At 35.4% G+C, this 18,674-nt stretch overlaps 2 protein-coding genes across 4 annotated transcripts; both read left to right on the top strand.

Moving 5' to 3' along the window:
• Positions 1 to 288: 288 nt before the first annotated feature.
• On the top strand, positions 289 to 696 carry LOC126681905 (uncharacterized). Its single transcript, XM_050377461.1, has one exon. The coding sequence runs from the start codon at positions 289 to 291 to the stop codon at positions 694 to 696; it is 408 nt and encodes a 135-aa protein (XP_050233418.1).
• Positions 697 to 9,701: 9,005 nt separating this feature from the next.
• Positions 9,702 to 15,117, top strand: LOC126679731 (uncharacterized). Of its 3 annotated transcripts, XM_050374699.2 has the most exons (5): positions 9,702 to 9,888; positions 11,167 to 11,249; positions 11,405 to 11,694; positions 13,161 to 13,340; positions 14,202 to 15,117. In XM_050374699.2, the coding sequence occupies exons 3-5, from the start codon at positions 11,473 to 11,475 to the stop codon at positions 14,847 to 14,849; spliced, it is 1,050 nt and encodes a 349-aa protein (XP_050230656.1). In that variant the 5' UTR covers positions 9,702 to 9,888; positions 11,167 to 11,249; positions 11,405 to 11,472; the 3' UTR covers positions 14,850 to 15,117. The 3 variants fall into 3 exon arrangements, with proteins under 3 accessions (XP_050230656.1, XP_050230655.1, XP_055962003.1); XM_050374698.2 differs by lacking the exon at positions 11,167 to 11,249; XM_056106028.1 differs by lacking the exons at positions 9,702 to 9,888; positions 11,167 to 11,249; positions 11,405 to 11,694 and adding an exon at positions 11,711 to 12,194.
• Positions 15,118 to 18,674: the final 3,557 nt, after the last annotated feature.

The raw sequence follows: 18,674 nt of genomic DNA, 5'->3' as shown, positions 1-18,674 counted from the left end.
TGCAAGTGATTCTGAAGCGATTAAACGGGCTAAAACAATTTCTATTCAGATTGGGTTTGAATTGGTTATATCTTCTCACAAAAATTGGGGGGGACTCGGAATATTCTGAGAAGTTCACGGGGTGAGTGGTATAGAGGTTCTTTGGCATATTTTGATTCCTCTGCACGGAAGAATACCAGGACGAAAGCGTGCAAATGCACCTTTTCAATTGTGGTGTGATTTTATAAAAATGCATGGGTTGTCATTGCAATACCTGGGATAAAGAGTATGCACAACCATGATTTAGCAATGTATCCTAAGGGATATCAGCAGATGAGTGGACTGAGTCCGGCGTCTAAACTCATTGTGCAAGATATTAGTGAGGCTCAAGCTAAGCCTTGTGCTATTTTGGCATCCCTTCAGGAGAAAAATCCATCAGATAACCCTATACGCAGACAAGTGTACAACTACATAGATAGTCTGAGGAGGTCCCTTTTTGAGGGTAGAGACGTGGTGGGACAGTTTTATCAACTTGCTGTGGAGAGGAAATATATACACTGGACGCTTGCTGATCAGGATACAAATGCGTTGACTCATATTTTTTTAGCGCATCCAGATTGTGTGGAGTTACTACGACGCTACTACTGGGTCATCAGTATGGATTCCACCTACAAAACCAACAAGTACAACATGCCTTTCTTGAGATTATTGGGATGACACCGACGAACAAAACCTTCCTTATAGCTTATGCCTTAATGAAGGAAGAGACCAAGCATAGTTATAGATGGGTGTTGGAGAGGCTGATGAACTTGATTGGCGATGATGTGGATCCGACGGCTATTCTCACGGATCGGGAGTTGGGGCTGATTAGACCTATTAGAGAGGTATTCCCACAGACTGGTCATCTACTTTGTACCTGGCACATCAATAAGGACGTGGAAGCCAGTGTTTTTAAACTCTGTGGGCGAGATAGATATTTTGTTGAGGGTTTCAAGTACGGAAGGTGGAAAAACATTATTGAAGCCCCAATAGAGGAAGAGTATAATATCGGTTTGAGGAGGATGAAAGATCAAACTATTGGCTGGCCAGCGGTGATAAAGTATCTTGAGAACACATGGTTGGTGCACAAAGAGATGTTCGTTTACTACTGGACGAATAAAGTGCTGCATTTTGGAAACACCACCACATGTAGAGTGGAGAGTGTACATGCTCAACTGAAGTAGTGACTCAACTCTTGCACCGGTGCACTAGACACTGTTTGGACAAAGGTGAATAAGGTTATAGATTCGCAGATGATTGATATTCGGTATGTTACTGTTATTATTAATATTATTGTTTGTGAAAATTAATATTATTATTATTATTATTAATATAAATGTTATGTATATTGGCTGGTTTACTATTGAGTAGTCAAGACGGAACACATGAGTCTGGCATCAAAGGTTCCCATTCAACTACCTGCTATGCAATGTCTCGCATTACTGTTTGGATTTAATATGTGAGGAACTGAGGCGAATGGTAGAGTTGAGTACGAATGTGGTAGATCGGTGTGGTTGTGTGCTGAGGTCAACTCATCGGATTCTACGTGCTTGCGAGCTTCAAAAATTATTTGATTCAGGTACCGCGCAACACATTTTGTATATTAATTATAAATATTACTATTTTTTATTAAAAGTTAATATAATTGTTATTTATTTTTTCAGAGGCCCCGATCAGTCAGGACAGTGTCCACACAATTTGTATTAGTGATGGGGTGGACACATCCGAGCAGGCTGATTTTACTGTCGAGTCAGAGGAACATCGGTACTTTCAAAGGATTGTCAGAGAGGTGATGACTCAAGATAGGACTTTGCTACGCGATATTTCTCTTCTGATCCGCGATCGACTCCACCCAAAAAATCACGTTACCGGAACATGAGGTAAAAACCACAGTTAGGGGTAGACCACCCGGGAGATCTACCAAGCGGGACCCGAGCGCTTGGGAGTACAGTGCGAAGGGTCGTGGACGTGGCCGAGCTAAGTCATCTAGAGGTCGGGGTTACTCCGCTCCCGAATCAGGTGAACATTATTTCATTTAATATATTAATTTTTTAGAATTTACTAATATTGTTAATAATTTTTTTTATATTTAATAATATTGTTAATATATTTTTTGCAGATTCTGTCTAGAATTCGCACCTTATTCCGTAATTCATTTTGCCGTTTGTTGCAAAGTATGTGGATTTCATTGGGGACGACAACTGTGGGTTCCGTGTTGTGGCTGCTTACATATTCGGTGACCAGAATAAGTGGCAGCAGATAAGAGAACACATTGCAAACGAATTAGCTGAACTCCGTGATCGGTACAGGCTTCTTTGCTTGGATGGGATCGACCATGCCATCATTCGTATTAGGTGGGAAGGGGGTTCTTGTACTAACGCACACTGGATGCAGGTATTGGATGACATGTTCTCTATTTCCACCCTTTTCAATGCATCTGTGATTTTAATTCAGGGCGGGCGTAGACCAGAGGAGCGCTGGGGTTCCTGTACCGTACTGCCTTAACATGCATCAGAGCTCTACACACGGCCATCAATAGAAATAGTCATGCTATATTTGGGAAGCAGCTGCAGACACTTTGTTTGACTAGATTTGGCTAGAGATTTCCCAGTACCACCTATTGCGACGATGTGGTTTACAAACATAGATCGAAGTGTTGCGACTTAGGATAGCCTATATGATAGTAGGAGACTCCAATGGAATAGATTGTCAGGTTCGAGTGTTTGAGTTGATTTTGATATTATTGTAGTATGTATTATTATTACCTGTATTTTATATACTTTATGTACATTGTGTTATATGCAATTTATAGACAGTTTATATGAAGTTTTCATGCAGTTTATACGAACTCCAAAATATGTCATACGAGCGTACCAAACAAAAAACAGTAACGTTTAACAAAGTACAAAAAATACAGCAAAATACATAAAACAGTAAAAAGAAAGATCTCAGTTAGCCGCCGAAAACTCGTCCATCTCTCACTCATACTCAGCGGCAGCAGCATCTGTGGCCTGATCCAACTCTAGAATGCCCTCTAACATGCAATGATCTCTATGCTGCGCAGTAAGCCTGCTGACAGTGGCCATGTATCTCTGGCACATGGAGGCCATACGAGAAACCCACTACAAAACGAAAAATAGTTAAATTGAGTAACAATTAAATATATACTTATTTGCTAATTTAAAAAAAAACTTACATAATCGGAATTGGAACGAGAAGGACGGGCTAATGGAGCTGCATCAATATCAAGTAGTAGAGGATGCTAGTATCGAGCGTACCAATCCATGTACCGTCCATCACATGCTCCAGGTTTAACAGTCGCTCGATCTAAGAAAGTCACCGGAAGTAAGCCACTCCGCAGAAAAGTACGCCAGTTGTCGTTCGCAATAACCTCATAAATCTCCAACGACTACCTCTTCGATCTAGACGACCTACAGGCCTTTACGGTCCGATAAATAGGAGGTGGCATCATCTATATATAACCAAGCTGGCATAAAATCCTGCTTAGCATGTACGACTCTAAGATTTCTCGGTATCAGATCCACCCCATGAATGCTGTCCTCTAACAGGATGGGCTGGGTCGCCACCATAAGTTAGCCAAGCGATCTGCTCAGAAAACATAAGTTATTTAATTTATTTAATTAAATTTAATTAGTCTAATTTATTTATTTAAATGTAAGTATTCCGATTAATTTAATTAAATTTAAGTAGTCCGATTAATTTAATTAAATTTAAGTAGTCTAATTAAATTAATTAAATTTAAGTGGTCCGATTAATTTAATTAAATTTAAGTGGTCCGATTTATTTAATTAAATTTTAATAGTCCAATTTATTTAGTTAAATTTGCGTACCTCGTCCAAAGCAAGCTGGTCCAGACGGACTTGCAACATGGTAAGCCGGTTGTGCGAGTTCTCTGTCAGTGCAACGCTGCAACTGCAAGCTCGAGGCATATTAGCATCGATAGAAAGCTGCTCTAGCTGGGGTCGAAAGCAAGGAAAATACTCGTAAATCTATGACAGCAGTAGTGTCAGGCATCCGGAAAAACCCTGAGCATCGGCCCTAGAAGCCACTCCAAGATGGCGGTACATGTTCTCCAGTGTGGCTGAGCCCCATGAGGGAGAAGATGCAGCTGTCAATATGTCCCTCACCTATTTAAATAAAACAAATAAAATAAAAAAAGTCATGTTAAACTGATTAAACAAAATAAAATATCAGAACAAATTTAAACTTATTAACTCATTCTCACCTCCCAAAGACATGTCGGTCTAATACTGTGGCCACTTTTATCAACAAACAACGTGCAACCTAGATTCAATCAAACCAATCCAATAACCTCCTATAGACACCTATTTTTCGGACAGGTAAAAATTGATAAGGGACTGAAGCGTCCAATCATGATTTTCAGAGAAATATGTCCAGGTAACGAGCTATTAATTTGCTTGTTGGAATCTAAACAGGTTAGTCTGTGCATAGCTGCAAACTTGGAGGATTAAAACGCAATTAGGCGTAAATAGCTCATAAAAATCTAAAGAGATTGAAGTCTAAGTCCAGAAATTGGACTGATTGCAATGTCTTAGAAGTTTATGGGCCAATTTGCAAGTTTGACTGACTGAAATTGACCATAACCAAACCTATAGGGTCTTAGTAGCCTTTTTTGACACTTTCAGGCACCAAAATGCACTTTTAGCACTCTTTTACTTAGCCTGCAAGTGTAAATCCGAATTTAATAAATTAAATAGACTTTTTAGCTAATCCTAATTCCTTAAGTCCTATCACTTCACACACTTTCAATCTTCGAAGACTCTAGTAAACCCTAGGTCACTCATTCCCCTATAAATACTACTGTTAGTCAGCTGAGTCAGGAGTCAGACTAGAAACACATAAACCCTAGAGCTAGAATTCGACCTCCTCCTAAGAAACCCTAGCCTGTTCGAACACATACACACACAAAGACTCAAGAATCATTCGATTCTAGACCTGAAAACACCTAAATACGCTTTGATTCTCCAAGAATGCAAGCTCTGCACAGATTCGAAGCAGGATTCCACATCCACTTTGCCAGCAAACGAGCCAAGGACTCAGACCGGTACCTCTGATGACTCTAATTTTCTTCCCATCACTTTTTGCCATGTTTATTTAGAATTGCTAGATTTCATGTTTTTAGACTGCATGTTTATGCTATTTTACTGTAAATTGCTTAAATAGTGTTTTTTTGCCATCACTGTTAGTTTTAATAATATTGCCATGATTTCCATGAAAACTGACTAGTAAGCATGCTAATAATTTAATTAATATATTTTGTATGTTTAAATCCAGAAATCCAGACACTAGAATTGCTTAGAATGCATGTTTATGTTAAATACAAGCTTATTTGACATAATATGTCTAATTCAATAACTGCTGCAATTTGATAGTTGTAATGCTGTAAATAATCCTTACATGTCATATTTATAATGTTTGATTCTTTACAGACTCAAAAACGAGCTGAAACAAGCCAAAAACACTAAAAAACGAATCCTGGAAACTATTGCTGCTACCAGTAGTCCCTCCACTACCGCCACCGTAACCGGCACCGCCGCCAAAACAAGGTTGCGGCAGCGCCACTCCATCCTTCTAGCGCCGATAGTCACACCAGCACCATGTTCGTCGCCCCTAGATTCCCAGAAACCTGCTCCCAGATCCTCCCAGACTTCATCTAGACTTCGAGACATGTTTCCGGGCTCGTTAGGGCTCAGAAACAGGCTCGATTTGAACTCAGACGTAGATAATTTAGTATAGATTAATTTTCTGTAATGTAACGGGTCAAACCCGATGTAAAACGGACTAAGATGTCCAGTAATGTTACATAGTGTATAAACCGGGCCCACCAGCCCGAGGCCCAGCAAACCAGCAACTTCCAGAGCCAATTCCGGGCTAACCCGAACTTAGAATCACCTCTGGATCGAACAAGTAAAACCGGATCAACGAGACGCACAACTCTCATGATCTGACCGAGAACTAATTTCGATCAGACCGATGGCCAAAACCTGCGCGAGTGCTAGACACTCAAAAAGTCAACGAGGTTTAAAAATATCTCTAATCTTGCATGTATACCAACTGTATATGGGTAAGTTTGCAATGTTTACTGCTTCCCAAAAGTATAGCAAATCAAATATTAACCGGTTAAAGGACTACACATAAAATTAGCCAAATAATGCAATTCCAGCCAGTCAATTAGACATCTTAGGACTACCTTAAAAAAGTAGTAACGATTGTATAGGTTTTTCAAGATCACCTAATAAAATCAATCAATCAAACATTTACATCCGGTTTAGGCTTTGTGCATGTAAAATATTCAAACCAGCCAGACTTATGCTATTTGCTAGAAACCTCTAAGGTTAGATGTATATTTAGGAGTACCTGCTACTTGCCTCAAATGCCAGTCCAAATCGAATCATATGCGCGTCAAACGTGTTCACTGCTTTCATACATGTTTATTTACAGCTTTCATATCATGTGGACTGCATATACTGTTGAGATGAGATAAATGCGAATATGTCTAGTAAATAAAGCCGGTAACAGATAAGCCAGGCACAAAAGTCTCGGGGAGGTCCACGGACCCTAGTCGTTGGTCTGATGCACGATAATCTTACCGGAGGCGAGTAAGGTTATCTAGTTGGTTAAAAAGCATTTCCTAGTTGAACTAGGTGGCGACTCTATTTTTCAAACCATTTCCAGATCGAGAAGTCAGTCATAAGCCTTGGGTGAGCGACCCCCGAACCCCGCTCCGCTCACACCTCCACCTCAGCAGTCCGACCCCGACTGTGACCGCACAAAATCACCGAGTCAATTAAAACTTCACCCTCAAAATAATGCTTTGTCTCCTAGTCTAATAGTGTGTCATTATCAATACCTAAGATCTCGACACAAGCAATCTGAAGCTGAGATCTACTGGGCACAACAAAAACCAGATCCCCATCGACTAGAACGCGAAGAATCTCCCACACATCGTGCAGCGTGATAGTCATATCCCCAAAAGGCAAGAGAAAGGAGATAGTATCTGGCTTCCATCGCTCCACAAAGGCAGAAAGTAGTGGAATATCCAGGTGGACGAACATCGTATCGGGGAGATGTCGCAAACCGCTCTGATCAATCAGCTGTCTGACCTCGTCAGAGGTATCCGCGTACCACTCTCTCAGCTTCCCACAAGTTGTATATATGTTCTGGTATTTTTGTGTGCCTCTGTCCCCCCCCCAAATCCTAGCAGCAACATGTACGAGAAAGTTGGGAATGACATTGTCGTTATGTGGTCTTCCTGGCACTGGCCTACTAACGGTTCATACGTCGACATGCTCTAGCTCAGGTCGTCTGCTGGAACCTGAAATAAAATTTACAATATTTAAACAATATTAAAAATTAATCCAGTATTTTAAATAATAGAATAATTATGTTTTTTTTACCTTCAAACGATGCAGCGACGAACTTTCCAACTTTCCCCGTCCTCGGTCGAGCATCAACGACCGGTTCAGACTCCTCTGAACTCTCTATATTTTTCTGATAAAGCATGGCATTCCACTCCTCATCTGGCACATGAGGTCTCTCAACCGGATCAGTCCGAATCTGCTGCTTCTATCGTCATGCTGAAGCGGTCACACCACGAGAATGGCCGTGTCGAAATCCTGACCCCTCTAGCTCCGGATCCATCCGTAGCTGCCGAGCAGTAGGTAGATTTTTCCTCTACCGGGCCCTTTACTCTGCAATATTCTATTTTTAATAATATTAATTAAAATACATTATTTATATAAACATTAATTAAAAATAAAATAAAATTAACATAAATAAATTCAAAACTAACGCTAAACGCTAAAATTGAAACCTAAAACCTAAACTCTAAATTATAAATTATAAACTCTAAACTCTAAATTATAAACCCTAAATTCTAAGTTATACACCCGAAATTTTACAATTACTCAATAAAAATTAAACCATAAACTCTTAATTATAATAAAAAGTAAATTACTTATATTATACATACATTAATTTATTAAACAAATTAATTACGTAATTTTAATTAATTTATTATTTTTTTAAAAAATAAATTATAGGTGGCGGCAGCGATGTTTCCGGTCGCCGCCGCACGGGCATAAAACGCCCTGTCAGGGCGTTTTCCAGCAGCTTAAAAACGCCATAGCAGGGCATTTTCAGCAGCTGTAAAACGCCCTAGAATGGCGTTTTCTGCAGCTGTAAAACGCACTCGCATGGCATTTTTCAGCATTGAAAAACGCCTTGGCAGGGCAGGCGCTCCCGGCGACAGCAATTTTAAAAAAATTTAAAAAGGAAAATTAAACATTTACCTTAGATTTATGTTCGATATCTCGCTCTCTTTCTGATATTTTCACCCAAAAATTACAATTTTCGTTTGTCGGAATTTAAATGAGTTGCGAGGATTTGAAGTTTTATTTTTGAAATAAAAATAGAATAAAAAGTGTTTAAATAATAACAGCGACGGTGGATAATAAAAAAAAGACAATATTTAGTAATCCACTTAAAAATTCAAAAAAGAGATTATTTGCTCGAGGCATAAACTATACCAAAGAAAAATGGCTAAATTCATCTAGATATTTTTATACTATATCATTTTTATTCAAAAGCCCTTATACTATTTTTTTGTTTTTCAGATTCTTGTACTTGACAAAATTCCGATTTTAAGGTTCTTTTGAGGGACTGGAGGAACAAAAAAATTATAAGTAGAGGGGTTGGAGAAAACAAAAAAAAAAGACCTGAAAATCAAAAATTATATAAATAGAGAGACTTGCAGAATAAAATAATAGTACAGATGGTTTTTGAACAAAAATGATATAGTACAAAAAACTTTGGATGGGTTTAGCCAACAAAAATTATAGGGTCGATGACAAAAATACCTAAAATTTTAAAAATATTTACAAAAGTACCAGTAAACTTTTTTTATTTATAAAAATACGACTGATTTAAAATTAATTACAAAAGTACCAAAAAATGAAAATTAATTATAAAAGTACGATTTGTATAATGTCGGTATAATTATGGAATAATTTTGAAATACTAAAACTATATATCAGATAATTTAAAAATAATATTTGGTTTATTATTGTTATAATTTCAGTATATTTTAGGTATATCGATTATAAATTTTATATATATTTTCTAGTTGATAACATGTGTATTTTTTTATATGTATTTTTCACTATAGTTGGTAATAAATTAGAGAATTTGTATATTGTTGGTATAATTTTAGTATATTGTTAGGTTAATATATAGTGTGTGATGTGATGTAATGTTGATGTAATAATAGAATTTTAGTATATTTTGATGTGTACCCTCTTAGTATACTGTTGATATAATTTTAGTATATTATTAATTTAATTTTTAGTAAACGATTTGATGTAATTTTTGTAAATTTTTATTTAATATTAATAAAATCTCAGTATGTATAATGTTGGTATAATTTTGTATAATATTAATATAATGTTAGTTTTTAGTATATTGATATTATACCCGCAGTATACACCGTATGCTTGATATTATTTTTTATTTTTTTGTACTTTTGTAAATATTATTAATATTTTTGTAAATAAAAAAAATCAACATATAGTTTTGTAATTATTTTTATTTTTTTTGGCAAATGGTGTAATTTCCTCAAAATTATATGGGTTTTGATTGTTTAGCCTGTAGCAATACTATACTAACATCCCAGGGTGAGGGTAGTGCATGATTGTTTGAAAAACAGGTGTCAGGCATGCGAAAACTTATATTGCCATTTGCCACCTCTCTCTCGCTTCACTCAAAATCCTTTCTTTAATGCCTCAAATCGGTGGGATTCTACTTTTTTGCGGCCTTTTCATTCCTTTATCTGTAAGTCTTCATTTTTATTCACTCTCTTAAATCTCTCTTTTTTATGTTTCTTCTTCCATTCAAATTGCCTTTTCTCACTTATTTTATAGAGAACTGATCCACTATTCAAAATCATATTTGGTGTTGTTTTTTTTAAGATTTGTACTGTGTTAGAGTAGTTTTTTTTAAAAAGAAAAATCTGAATGATTGATTGATTATTCAAGTAATGACTCATCTGAATTTTTAATTAAAGAATGAGTTCATGTGGAATGGTAGAGCTTCATCTGTAGAATTGGAGTTGTGAATTAGAAAATTAATTAATTATAATTAAAATTCTAATATATTTGTAAAAGAAATCAATTTTAAAGCTCAGTTGAGCCAAATGAGGAGGTAAAATGGGGAATAAAAATTGAGAAAAGGAATAATAACAAATCATAACAAAACATTCCAATTACACTTTATGAATTTGAACTTAAAGAATTATCTCAATACTTATTTATATATATAAAAACTGAACTAAATAATCACAGAAAACAAAAACAAAACTGAACTAAATACAGGTTGAAACCAAATAAGGCCTTAGACTTCAGTATACTGCAGCAATAAATGATAAGTTTTTTTTATTTAGAGTACATAGGATATAAATCACCTAAATATTAGATTCGACAAGTGCGAAATGGTGTTATTTTAAGATTTTCTATGTAAAAAATGAAGTTTCGTGTCCGAAACGGGAAACATTAATTGAATGAAGCGTCTGTGCTACCTTATGCAGATAAGCAAATTATTACGCTCTTGATGACTTATGTTGGTTCTTACAATTGCACCATCTTTTTTGCAAATTATGATTGTTCAGCATTGTGCTGCATAAGTTGAGTCTTATTTGGTTTCGGATAATTGTATTTCGTTCCTGACAGAGTAATTTCAGGCAAGTTCAGTTATTCAAGTAGCAGGCCCTTTTGCAAATTAAACATTTTCAAAGATACTTTCGTGTGATGTTTTTGTATGCTTGTGATGGTTTTTAAGAATTTCTAGTATTGTACTTAAATGAGTCGAATACTAGGTAACCTGGTTTGCTTTTGAATTTATGGGAAAAGCTTAAAGAATCCCTATGATGCCATGTTACCACTTGAGCTTATTTTTTATTAGTCTAGTATTGAATATGCTAATGGCAAAAATCATGCTTGTTCTGCGCTCGTATATATCAAAAAGTGACACTCATGTACTTCTCACCCTGTAAATAATTGCATGATATCCCGTCAGCGCGGTGACCTTTTCTTGTTTTCTCTCGTCTCTTTCAAGATAAGATATTCCTTTGGATTGCTCAACAAATCTTCATTTTCCTGGAGGATGAAGTTTAATTAGTAAGATAATTTATCTAGAAGGTATCATGCCCTGTTCTCAGATGATATTTAAGAATAAAAATCCGTTTCTTTTTGTAATTCTATTAAGTGAAATGACAAATTTCCTTTGGCATTGTAAATTATGGTCTATGTTTAAAATTTCTTCCTTACATACTTTTCCATCAACTGTCTTGCAGGTGTGTACATGTAAATGTGTGAGGAAGCAATGCAATAAGTATTAACATTAGATTTGAATCCTGAGAAAATGGGCATCATCATGATCCTTCTGACAAAGCCTTTCTCACTTTGCAAATCAGTATTCATGTGTGGTCTGCAAACCATGTTTATTGTGATTAATACTTGGGTGGAGTTGGTGAAGACCTCAATCAATGTTCATCTCAATATGTTCCGTACGACAATGATTTGGATGATTGCACTCATAACTCTTCCTTTGCGAGTTTTGACTGCCTTGCAGAGGGAGAGAATGGTTAGTTGTTTTGCTTCTTAGTTAGTTTTTGTCGATGCTCATAAACTGTCCATCAGAATGTCCATTTATTAAAACTTTGCAAATAAATATAACCTAGACAAGTGCAGTATTTATGAAATAATATAATGTTTGTTGAATTCTGTTAAAGCCTTAAATTAGTATAAACTTAATTATAGGTTTAATCATAGGAATTAACTAGTGAACTTTCCTATTTTACTCTGGCAACATTGTGTATATATATAGAGAGAGGTGCCAGCAAGAGGAATGTCATGGCTGATACCTTTAAATGCAAGCTAGAATGAAGTAGCTAATAGATTTCAAGCAACATGAACAACAATGATTAGAAGTTATTGTGTGACATAAGCATGAAGATTTACTGCCACTCTAGTGAAGACAGCAATTGACTGAAACCCTCATGCAATTTTGCAAAAGAGATGAAGTCAGTATTTTCATGTTCCAGAGGCCAGAGAAGCGATGACAATTTATCAGCAGCCACTATGGTACAGAAGAGACAGTCATTAATTTGTGCTAGAGATAAGAAAACTACAGTTGGAGTCTCACTAAACAGTTTGAACTTTTAGATTAATTGGTTTTTTAATATGGGATTAGAGTTTATATGATTGAAAGTTCTAGAGTTCGATCCTTGGCATTCCATGTTTAATTAATTATTTGAGTAAGGCAAGGTGGGTCTGTGTTTGTTCATGTTTCAAGCTCAATAGATATTTCTGTGCGGGTGTGTTTTAGAGATTATAAAATCATATTTGAAATTTCACCTAATAGTTTAAACTTTTGGATGAATTTATCATTTGATATTCTGAAATTAGAAAAATTTGTTCACCTAGTTACCTGAATAATGATATTAATTGAAATATCGGAAATTCTTTCCATTGGTGATCCCATTCAGTGACAAAAGTATCTAGTGTAATTTGAGATGCTCTACTACTTTCGAGTTCCTTATTCGTTAGAAATATTTGCAATTTTGCATGCATCAACGTAGAAAAGCTGTTGGCTTGGAGTCATGAAGCTAGATTTTCTGACTGCCGTGTAATGATACTGCTTGAGGAAATGCAATGGGTTATGTAGCTAGATCATCCGACTAGCGTGCAGTGTTACCACTTGAGTAAATACATTTAGTCAATATTTATATGGTGGAATAGAAAGTCTTACTAGAACTTCAAACGGTTGGTAACTCTGTATATGGCTTTGCTGGAACTGTATCTGAACAACTTAAGTCAATAACAGTAGTGAAATTCGGTGTTCTCTTTTTCATAATTCCTTACATGAATGGTTCATACAATTTAAGTTTCCCAAGGATGCTCAGAATACTGATTTAATTTGATGATATCTGAATTTGTAATCTACTATGTTAACAGGCCCAAGATTGTCCTATATTGAGGTTGCATATGTTTACTTTTTGGTTCTTTTATAAGATGTTCTTGTAACTGCTTTGCTGCTGTGATTTTCAGCTGCAAGATCATTTGCATGAGATGCAGATAGAGTTGGACAATCTTGCATGGGACAGAAAGGAACTTCAGCACCAACTCCATACATCAATTAAAGAATGTAGAATTTTAGAGTCGATGCTAGCAGAAGTTGAAGATGAAAATGACAATCTCATTGCCAAATTTGAATTGCTACAGGATGAGGTAATGTTCACTTTCCAGTAAATTCATCTTCTAAGCTGAGATTCTACTGTAAGATTTCTTTCTTCCCGGTATTAATTTTGTTCATACTCTAGACATTTATATGATAACTTTTGGCAACATATCTCGGTAGTCTTGAAAATCTTAGTCAGAGGTCTAATTAGTATGTTATTTGTTTGAAGTTATCAATGTGTTTATAAAGTTCATTACAAAAGAAAAAAATCAGTAAAACTGCTAATTTCTTGTAATTATATGACATAGAACTGAACTGCTTGGTTAGTTGCAGAGGAGTCGGTGTTTATGTAGTTTTTTTTAGACTCAATGGCGTATCATTTCTTCAAATTGTTTGTGTGGTTGCATTGCTTTGTGTTTGTCTAATCATATTTGTGTTATGTATTTTTTGGCAGCCTTCTTCACTTACAGTCTAGCACACATGTTTATATGCATTCACAATTAGCAAATCAAATAACATTTATGGATATAGGATCATGCAAATTTTACATCCTGCACCCTCGAGGTGGAGTAAAAAGATTAAGTATGCAGGTTTACATAGATAACATTTGGTTTCGCATCAAAAATGTCATTTGGTTGTTTGCAATATAGCAGATGTAAAATGAATTTGATTATCTTTTGCTGTATCCTGTATCGAATTGCTTCATTTGTAGTTCAGCAATTATTTCAGTTATACAACCGTATTAGATACAGTTTTGTTCAGTTAGAAATTCAGTTTCAAATTCCTCTAGCTTGACCTGATCTATAGCCCGATTAACGATTTAATAGTTAATAAGTGTACTATTGACATAGAACCCGTGCCATTGCTTTTATTGCTGGTTCACAAGTAAAATGAATCTTTTTTTTGAACAGTTGCAGGATCTGAAAGTTGAAAATCAGCAATTGAAGGAAAATTTTGTTAAAGATCGGAGCTCTAAAAAGAGTGCTAGCAGAGACAATGCACAGAAGACCGACATTGCAGATACCATCCATTATAGCATTTCTGATGGGCGTGGACAAACCTGTTATAAAGCTACTGGGATAATATTTGAAGACCTAGCGATGCTTAAAAATGCGTGGGAAAGTCAGGGCAAGAGTGAAGCAGAATTGCTGACTTTCTTGAAAACTAAATGTGCAGCTACGGAATCATTTAGCTCATTTTCACGTTCTGTTAACTCAAGCAGCGTCGACATTGATGAGGGTCTCAACGAAAGGAGGGACGCTGCTCTGTCGCAGTCTCTCTTCAGTGCGGTGTTGTCCCTTTTAGTTGGAATCATTATCTGGAAGGCTGCGGACCCTTGTATGCCTCTTGTCGTAGCACTGTTTGCTGTCGTTGGCATGTCATTGAAAAGTGTGGTTCAGTTTTTCTCCACTATAAATAACAAACCGGCTTCCGACGCAGTTGCTCTCTTAAGCTTCAACTGGTTCATGCTCGGTACGCTCACCTATCCTGCACTCCCTAAGGTAGCACGAATGTTAACTCCGTTAACATTTAATATTTTCTACTGGATAGTGAGATAGATCAATGTCTTTCCTTGTTAGCTCATAGACCAACTTGTTTGTGGGCAGACAGGTATACTGTACATGTGACATTGTAGAAATTGGTTTTGTTTTTATAGGCCAAGTTATTTTGGTTTTGTTTTATAGGCAAAGTTATTTTGGCTTGTAGAATATTATTAGGTTTCAGAGTCATGTAATTTGGCTGTTATACATCCCTGGTCTTTTTATAAACTAGAACGAGTGAGTGTTTAAAGAGAGTGTAATTCGCAATGTGCTCTCTTTGTTTTCAGGCTTACTAATTCATTCAATTTTAATTTTGCGGTGTTCTCATAAACGCTAGGAATGCAGAAATATTTACAAAATATTATTCTGATAATTTTATTTACAAAAATACGGATTTTTTTAAAATAATGATGTATGAGTTTTTTAAAAATATTTTATATACGATTTTGTATATATTTTGTATATATTTCATATATAATCAGAACTATGGGATAAACATTGTGTGTCTAAAACATTTGGCGGTATGGGATTCAAAAAGATCCGGAGCTTTAATATTGCTATGTTGGCTTGACTAGCTTGGCGGTAGGTTAATGAGGAAAATAATTTGATGGTGAAGTTGTTTAAAGCTAGTTATTTTCCAAAGTCCCCACTGTTAGAAGTGAAATTAGGGAGTAATTCTAGTTTTGTTTGGCATAGTATTTTTGAGGCCCAAGATGTGATGAAGTCGGGTGCCCGTGTTAGAATTGGAGATGGTAAAAGTACTTCTATTTGCAAAATTTCTTGTTGGTTAGGTAAAGAGGATGGTTGTATCAGTACTTGCCCTCCTAATTTAGTTGATACAAAGGTGTATCAACTCCTTTGTGTGGATGGATGTCGCTGGCATGAAGCGTCGGTGAGCTCAAGGGAGGTGAAGGCTAGGTGGTGGTGGTCTCTGGAACCCAAAGGAAGTTCTCAGTTAGAAGTTCCTACAAACAAATATGTGGGTTTATTGATACCGCAGCTTGTGATTTATGGAATCAAAGTTACCCATACCGCTTAACGTTTGTAACTTCATCTAGAGATCTTGCTCTGATAATGTGCCAACGACAGAAGCTCTTTAACGCGCATGGTTTTTACAAATTCTACGTGTATGGTTTGTCAAAATGGAGTGGACTTCACAGCTCACCTCTTCTATCGATGTTCCAATGGTTGTTGATTGCTGGAATATGGCGAGATTGGAAGGAATGACGGGTGAGTTTGCTATTTTCAAAGAATGTGTGGGGTGGTGGTTATCAGAGATGTCGGAGGAGGAGAAACCCCCATGTCGCTTTGGTTTGCCGAAATATGTGGTTGAATCAGAATAATGTGGTTCGGAATAGCTAGCAAGGCGTCTGCCAGATCATTTGTGACTGTTGCCTGTCATTAGTTATTGGCGTGGAAAGCAGCTAATTCTGGTAGAGGAGAAATACGGCTCGCACGGGAATGGCGAGATGGTCTTATCCGGAGCAAGGAAAGTGGAAGGCAAATGTTGATGCTGCTGTCTTTGGAAGCAAGCATGAGATTGGTTTGAAGGACTGTTATGGCCGGATTATTCAAGCTAAGCAGGTGAATATTTTTGGTTACTCAACTTGTTTGCCCGAAGATGGGTAATATGTTCTCAAAAAATGGGTAAGCAACAAGCTACCTTCAGCATCGGGAAAATCCCTTATCAGTATCCGAAAAGCGCTTAGTTGTCTCAAAGGCTAGGATAACTTAATTATTGAATCTGAGACTATGAATGTGGTTTTGGAAACTAGAAATCCATCTTTAGTAGATTTTATGAGCTTTTGATTGAAGATTGTATCGATTTAGCAAAGAAATTTATTAACGTTTTTTTTTGTTTTCGTGAGGCGATTTTCAAATGAGGCAACGCATATACTGTGCATGATACTCGTTCCATTATAGGTCATATAGTCTTATTCTAAAAACAATCATATATAATACCAATTATATGTTATTTATTAATTTAAAAATACGACGACATCATCTCTTTTCTCTGTAGTAAAAAATAAACTAAAAAAAACAGCAGATAAAGAACAACTTATGATCACAAATTAGGAGTTAAAAATTTGAATGGCCAAATGATTAAAAAAGAACAGACATTTCATGAAAGTTCCATAAAAGTTGAAATCTTTCAATTTTATCCAATTTGTCCTGAAACGTATGATTTCGTTTCAATAATGTCCAACTCAAATTTGGCACGCGATTTTACTTATGTGGCGTTAATCTGTCTTGCCACGTATGTGCCAAACATTAGGTTAAACGTGCAAATAAGTTTTTAGATTTTTTTTTAAAATATTTACACCTATATATTTTAAATTATGATTTTAACTTAATTTTCAAATTTATTTAAAAAATAACTCAATGAAACTAAAATAAACTTATTAAAAATTACTCAAACACTATTATTTGAGTCCCACCACCGACACTGTTTTTGGCCGCCTTTTCCGACCTTCTCACTATTTTACAATCCCCATGACCGTCGCGAAGGGCCAAACATATGAAAGAGGTGGTCGAATCCATAGGATCCGCCTTCAGTGAAACAGCACCCGACAAGAATAATGTCGAATCCCCGAGGATCCGGACAAAGCGCGTCGACCCTGGGATTCGGACGGATTATCAGATCTACTGATACTCTCGGGTATCTTACCTATTTGGATGCAAACTCTAACTTAGGAATAACTTCTAACTTAGGAAGATGAGACTACATTCATATACTCAAAACGGAGAGTTAATCGGGCAACCACCGTCCGGTTAGCTTCTATCTTGTTTTACAGGTCTAATTCACTGGATCAGAAGGCATAATCCATGAATAATTAAATAAAAATCAAATAAAATTTATTTTACTTAAGAGATTTAATTTAATTTATTTTATTAATTTTATAGATTTGCAAATAATAATTGCATTTTTATATTAAATTGTATATAATAATTATATATTAGTATATATATAGTAAAATAATCACTATTATTCTTAATATGAAAAATCAAAATTATATGAATCTATATATAAGCATATTATAATAAAAATATTACGAGAAAAAAATATTATATTGATTCCGCACAATTGCGCGGGTATACGACTAGTAGTAAAATAAATGCAAATTTTTACGGGTTGTTGTAATTTTATCCAAAGTTTTTAATTTTTATAATAAATTTTAACATTTCGTTGTAATTTTAGCCATTTTCTTTCAATCAATTTAATATTTTCAATCTTTCACCTCAATACGATACCTATTAGTTTTATTTGACTTTTCATTTTAACTTCAAATTCGTTTGTTTTTTCTTCAACCACCGAAAAAGTTAAAAAATTTATAATTAGATTTAATATTTTTTTTAATATTAAAAGTTAAGTTTTGAAATTTCAAAAAATGAATTTCGCAACAGAGTTAATTTATAAATTCAACTAAAAATAATTAAATTGATTATAAGAAATAGTTAAAATTACAACAAAATAAAATGGAGAGCATTATTTCAAAAATTGAAATTTGGATAAAATTGCAACAAATCACAAAAATTTACATGTATTTTCTAATTAATCATTAATAAAAAAAACACATTGAAAATCATCATATTAGATGCCTTCACAAATTTAATCGGATAGAATAATTTTCCTATTATCGAATCAACTCTCTCGATTAATGGATTAAACACAATTTGAACTGATTAGTGGCAGTAATGTCATTTATGAAAGTGAAGCTTAAAAAAACGGAAATTCACAGATTAAATATAATAATTCAAACTAAATCATCCCCAACGGTCGTATTTTCTTCTTCCTCTTCAATTATACGGCGTTTTAATTTTGTTTCATCTGCAACGGTCATA

This window comes from Mercurialis annua, linkage group LG5 (assembly GCF_937616625.2).
Source record: "Mercurialis annua linkage group LG5, ddMerAnnu1.2, whole genome shotgun sequence".
Taxonomy (NCBI): domain Eukaryota; kingdom Viridiplantae; phylum Streptophyta; class Magnoliopsida; order Malpighiales; family Euphorbiaceae; genus Mercurialis; species Mercurialis annua.
Note: the sequence above shows the minus strand (reverse complement) of the source record. Positions and strands in the feature narration are given on the sequence as shown.